At 43.7% G+C, this 6,186-nt stretch overlaps 1 protein-coding gene across 1 annotated transcript in view; it reads left to right on the top strand.

Moving 5' to 3' along the window:
• Positions 1-732: 732 nt before the first annotated feature.
• TTC9 (tetratricopeptide repeat domain 9) overlaps positions 733-6,186 on the top strand; it is a 35,045-nt gene continuing 29,591 nt past the window's right edge. Inside the window, exons 1-2 of the mRNA XM_026060955.1 lie at positions 733-851; positions 4,918-4,945. Coding sequence (XP_025916740.1) covers positions 733-851; positions 4,918-4,945 — 147 coding nt within the window. The remainder of the gene's footprint in view (positions 852-4,917; positions 4,946-6,186) is intronic.

Here is a 6,186-nt window from a genome sequence, read left to right as displayed (position 1 = left end):
CTATCTGGCTGTCGCACTAAGCAGACAATTAAAAGCACAAACTTCCCCATTTGCTCCCACACTTCATTTTTCATCCCATAAACAGAGATAGGATTGATCCACAAAACTGAGATACAGACATTTTTTCAACCTTAGGGGTAGTTAGATGCACATGTTTGATTTGTGCCTGTACCAAACAGCATGGAAGAATTCAGCTGAATGAGAGTTACAGCCATACTTGTGAGTTAAATGCAACGGTTCTGGTGTTAGCTATGTAAGTAATGGGCAAGAAAAGATAATTATGCACATATCCTGGAATCCTGGAGTACAGTTGGAATGACTGATTCATCCTGATGGTATAAATGTGTAAGCAGGATGTAAGAACTAGGCAACAGTCCCAATGTAGACACCTAAACTGAGCATGTTTTGCTGCTGGTGGTCACTAGATGGCATTTCTTTTTTGAATGCCAGCAGTCCAAGATTTGTGGGCAGTTAGTGAATTTTAGGATTCTTTTTAAATTGTTCAGTAATTCAGGCTCCAGTTACACTCATATACTGTCTGATTTGACTCAAACTCAAGCAATTTTCTACTCACTCCTGTACAGATTTGAACTCCAAGCATCACCTGGTCTACTTGTTAGGGTCATGACCTTTACTAATCTTTGACTACCTACCATTACACGGGCAGTAAGATGATGTCAGACACCAGCAGCCCTGCAATAAGTGCTTCTGTCCAGTCTCTTATCCCCAGTAATGGTACATAATACACGGTTTTTCAGCGTTCCAGGAATGAGGGTGAGCAACCTCACCATCATGGTCAGAGCAGATGCCCTGCCAGTCATGATGGAGCTGATGCACAGTAACTTGAGCCYGTACTGCTGTGGTGTAACATTAAGCAGTTTTGCAGCTCATCCTGGGGCAATAATAACTGGGATGATGGCAAGAGGATCTGCTTCCTTAGGGTCCCAGTAAACCCTTGTGCATAAGCCAGATCTAGGTCACTGCTAGTTCAAAATCTTCACATCATATTCTTTTGTCTGGCATAGACATGCCTTCAGAATTAGGACAGTTTTGGATTCTGGTAGATAAGGTAAAGGAAAAATGAGGAGTGAACGAATAGGAGTGTCTATTTTGCAATTCTCAACATCTGCCTGATAAGAAAGATGTGTTTTTTTCCCCAACCTACTCTTTTCACACACGACAGAGGAATCATCCTTGCTGTTTTTCAGGCCAGTCTGAGTAAAGTGCAAGAGCCTTCCTGGGACACTGGACTGGCTTGACAGATTATAACTACAGCCTGCAGATGGGCTGTCTATAATGGATTTTAAAGATATCAAAAGTGTCTAACAAATTTTATCTGTCGGCAGCATTCCCTTTCTCTCCAGTGCAACTGAAGTGTTCTGCATATCAGAATACTCATTTTTAATTAAAGTACAAAAAGAAACACTGGGAATGATGATAAATAGTTTTGATTTGGCCTGTCCTGGCTCCTTTAGCCTCCATAGCTAAGGCTTATAATTAGCACTTCAACATAATCTTTACAAAAAAAAAAAAAGAATCCAACATGTTATAAATAGAATTTGGAAATCTCATTTGAATTTTGAACAGCTGTTCTGTTTAGCCATCTACCTCTTAATATTCTTTATCAGCAAACATTTCTGTGAAAAACAGAAATGCTCATATGTGTCTAAGGAATGTTTGTCACAGAAACACTCTAATTTGCCTGCAAACATTTGTGTTCACCATTCTTTCTTGATTGTATGCTATTCCTGGGAAATTCATTGTAGCCCTGACTAACCAGTCCCAACTGAGCAGTCAGCAAACATCAAATAGCCCAACAGGATCAACTGATCAATCACACAACCCATACACAATATACTCTAAGTGAAGTGTGATGTATTTGATGAGCACTTGTAAATAAAGAAGCCCTTGTGCTAAAGAAATTATTGACTGCAACAAATGATATGAAGAGATCACAAGAATATGTATCAAGGTGGCAACTTTTTCTTGCATATGATTTTATTTCCCTTTCCTCCCTTCCTTGGATATAACTGTAAATGAGAAACTCCCAAGCAAAGGATTTCAGATACTTCTCTGCTTTTGTTTTCCCAGGTCTTTCAGAAGCTCTGTCTCTTCTTTTCCCTGTACATGGACAAAATGCTATGGTGCAGAGCTTTACATATGATTTGAAAATAAATAATGGATGACTGACTAAGCTGGTGACAGACTGTAGCAGCAGCAGCTGTGTATGCTGGAAGCTAGCTGCAGCTTGGGAATGCTCATTCCAGCTGAATGAAGGCAGTTAGGGATCTCTTCTCCCATTCACAAGGGCTTTACACCATTTTCATTACAACCTATTTTGGGCCCATTTGGAATGAGGTGCAACTTCTGGTTTGCTTCTGTAGCTATTTGTAATGGACTTAATCAAACATTTCTTGCACAACCAACAGTCCCATCAAAGTCAAGCACAAGGAGAGCTGGACTGAGGCCTTAGGGCATTTACTATATTCAAAATTGATTTCTATTTTTGAATGTGTATAAGCTTGAGTCCTAGCTGCCGTTAAAGTTGCAGTTGGTAAAAATCTCACCCAACAGTGTCTGTGCTACAGCGAATTCACATCCAGCTAGAAAAATGCATCAACAAAGCCTGGGTGCCCTGCCTCCTTAGCTCTCCTCAGTAGCCTTTCCAGATTCTTTAGTGCTGTTCTGAAATGTGAGGAATCTGTGCTGTATCTGCCTGTATATTAATTGCTCAGTTGGGCAGAGACAAACTGTCACAGCTAGAGGAAGGTCTGAAGATCTCACAAATATTTGTCCAGTATCTTTCTCAATAGTAACAGTTTCACCCTAAAACACATCTTCCCATTGTCAACAGGACCCCACAAACACAAATTTCTTCAGGTAAGCTGTAAGCAGGAAGTTATGGTTTAGTGAGTCACAGATCTCAAAATAACACTATGAAGCATGTGACCACTGCATAATAATAATAATTGAGCAATGCAAATATACGCTCTTGGAATGTGCTAAGGAAATCTCAGTGTGGAGAAGGAAAGACAGGCACACCCAGGCATTTTTAGACACTCACTGCACCTAGGGGCATCCAGACAGACAGGCACACCCCAGCTAATACAGAGTGAGACAGATAAGCACAAAAACTCTACGGATAAAAACTCACCGTTGCATAAAAGACAGGCTCAACTAATACTGACCAATACTATGATCTCATCTCATGGCATACAGATAATGACTACAAACTGCCTTCATTTTATCTGAATGTGTCTCATTTCATAGTCCAGCATATCTATAAAATATATAAACTTACTCTTTCTGATGCTTCCCGTTTCCTGTCAGGTTTTCAAGCTGGGTATCATTAGAGGTGCTGACCATCTCCAAGGCTGTATGTGGTGTCTAATGGGCCTCAGGCAGCTGATATCTGGATCTGGACATTGAGTTATATATAATCAAATGAAATGTAAGACATCTCTCAGGTACAAATCTTGTCTGACTTGGGAAGGCAATAGTTTCTCATGGTTTCCCTCAAAGACCACATTCTCCTTGAAAAAGAAACAAAAACACTCCCTTTCAAGAATGGTCTATGTAGTGTCTCTCTGTCTGACACTGCGCTGCTGCTTGAATATTTTAGTGCAGCCAACAAATGACTTAGCTCCTCTCTAGGTGGAAAGAGTTGATGGGCTAAACTGACCTTTGCCAGTTACCCTGCACAAATCTAACAGGAGCTTTAAATTCTCTAGCTGAGGGATCCAGCTCTCAACTGAGGGGTACTGTTTGACACCAACATGGAATCTGTTGGTCAACAAATAGCAATCATTCAGACACTTCTGCTATCATCTGTTCTGGGATATACACAGTCATGACATTCCTCTTCATATTCACCAGAAATGTGTCAAGAAGAGAGCTTGGACATTTCTGGAAGAACTAGAAGATAGAAAACTCATTCATGTGCTGAGGCAACACTCAGGACTAAGCCATGGCTTAAAATGTCCAGCGCAGTTCATAATGTGAAGAGTACTCAGTTTTGGCAATATTTTGTGACCTTTTCTGATCACATCTGCACCCATGTTGGCAGTGACTGCCACCAGATTTTTCTGTGATAAAAGCTTCACTTTACATAACTTGTTTGTCATTCACTGATGACCACTTACCAAAGGAAGAAATCTCAAAGGAGACTTCCTTAAGGCTAATGCATAGTGGGGACAAGAAGGAAAAGAGTCACCTGTCTCCATGCCTGCTAGAGTATGGGATATCCTATGCATGTTTATGGGCTCAGGCAAACTCTGAAAGGGGGAAGCAACCCAAGCTCCCAATCTCACTTTGCTGCAGCACCCTCCAGGAGACCACTCCATTCCTTGGTTGCTTCTACAACTGCTCAGATCTGAGGAATTAAACTTCTGTGACAATCTTCTTTCCTCTGGCAAAGTGAGAGTTCTAGCATAAGAGACGCACTGTACTTGTGAATTCTCCTGAATAGGATTCAATACCTGTAAAAAGAAACCTCTGAAGTTACTTGAACTTAGTTTTTGTAGTATGACTAGCAGATAGATAAAAAATGACCCACCAGGAAGTTTCCTTCCTTACTTTTTAGGTTCCACACATAAATTCCACTCTAGCTCATGACTTATACACACATACACCCCCCTCACCAATTTTCTAATTTCTAGATCACGCATACTCTGAGCAAGATCTGTAAGTGAGTTATGTTATGCTTGGCTTGAGGTACCTGAAAATGCAGAGCATCTGTTTTCAGAAAGTAAGGCCTCACATGTTCAGTAGGGCACCTGAAAATCAAAGTACCTGAAATCACTTAATCATTTCTGAATATCTTAGCTCTTTCTAATTTCTCTCATACAAGTATTTTCAAAATTATTCATACTGCTAATGCTTTTATGATGAGTGTGATGTTATTTGTTTTTCCTTAAGGCTCCAGTTCCTGGAGTCAGGTGATCAGGTATGTGTCTGTACTGCACTGAGACCACAGACTCAGCCAAGTCCAGTAGCCTAGAACCAGCAGAATCACATCACCGAGGCACAGAGCCCCAACTTACTAGTCCTGGTAACAAGGAATTATCCAGACACTAGTTCCAGACCTGCATAAATACCTTCATGGGGACCYGGGCTGCACAAGATTTCCCAGTTTACCCAACACTGCGCCACATGCCATCACACTAGGCTAGACATGTCTCAAAGAGAAACTCAGATCTCCATTTTAAAATGTCTTCATGGTTGCACAGGAAAGTTTGAGCACACTATACCACAACTGCAGCATAAACATGTCAAAGCTACATGGGTACTGAAAAGACACCTCCCAAAGCATTATTAAGAAAAAAAACCCTCACAGTATTTTCAGCCATCTTCTAATTTTTAAGTGTGAAGTATGTTCTTTGAATATTTTGGAGCAACAATGCACCCAAAACACATCAAATTGCTCTATGACACAATGCAGACACTGTGGCCTAACAAAGTTAAGCCCAGCACTGGAAGCAGTTCTCCCTCTATCTGTCTGCAAGAGGAGAGCCGCTCCCCACCAATTCCCCCCCAAATAGGCATCAGTAAGCATCAGCTGATTTTTCAGAAGCAAATGGGAAACCCTGATTCAGGAAAATCAAAGTCTCCAGAGTGGCCAGTGCTGGGGGCAGGGGCGGGGGGGAACAGAGGAATTGCTGGGCCTCCACTTTCGCTGCCCTCATGCAGAGTTTGCAGCAGGCCTGCTTGCCCTGGCAGTGCAGAGTATGCAAGCCAAAACATGTGAGGGACCACGAAAAGGCGAAAGTGGTGTCTGGACACCGGTGGGACTCCGGACGGGCTGCGAGGGATGGGAGACATGAGGGAGAAGGAAAATGGGGTGCCGTGGGGTGGGCCTGAGACTTAAAATGCATGGAAAGCGAGGTAGAGGCAGGGAAGGGAGGTGGCTGCCAGGGCACCGGAGGGAGCCCTGGCTGAGGGAGAGGGGGAGGGAGGCTGGCGGAGGGATCTGTAAGGCTGGCGAGCCTGGGGGAAGCAGAGGGGGTGGGCCGCCCGCCTCACCCCCTCCCCTCTGCCCTGGCAGGGCTGGCGTGGGCTGGGCCTCACCGCAGGCCCCGCGGCCTCGCCAACGGCCGGCAGGTGACCGTTGTGCCCGGTCGGCGCGGGGGGGGGGGCCTGGCGCCGCGGCCTCGCCCCCGCCCCGCCGCGTTGCGCGGCGCGGCGCTG

Source organism: Apteryx rowi, unplaced genomic scaffold (assembly GCF_003343035.1).
Source record: "Apteryx rowi isolate R43461 unplaced genomic scaffold, aptRow1 scaffold_173, whole genome shotgun sequence".
NCBI lineage: Eukaryota > Metazoa > Chordata > Aves > Apterygiformes > Apterygidae > Apteryx > Apteryx rowi.
The sequence above is the reverse complement of the archived record's forward strand: the minus strand, read 5'-3'. Positions and strand labels throughout refer to the sequence as shown.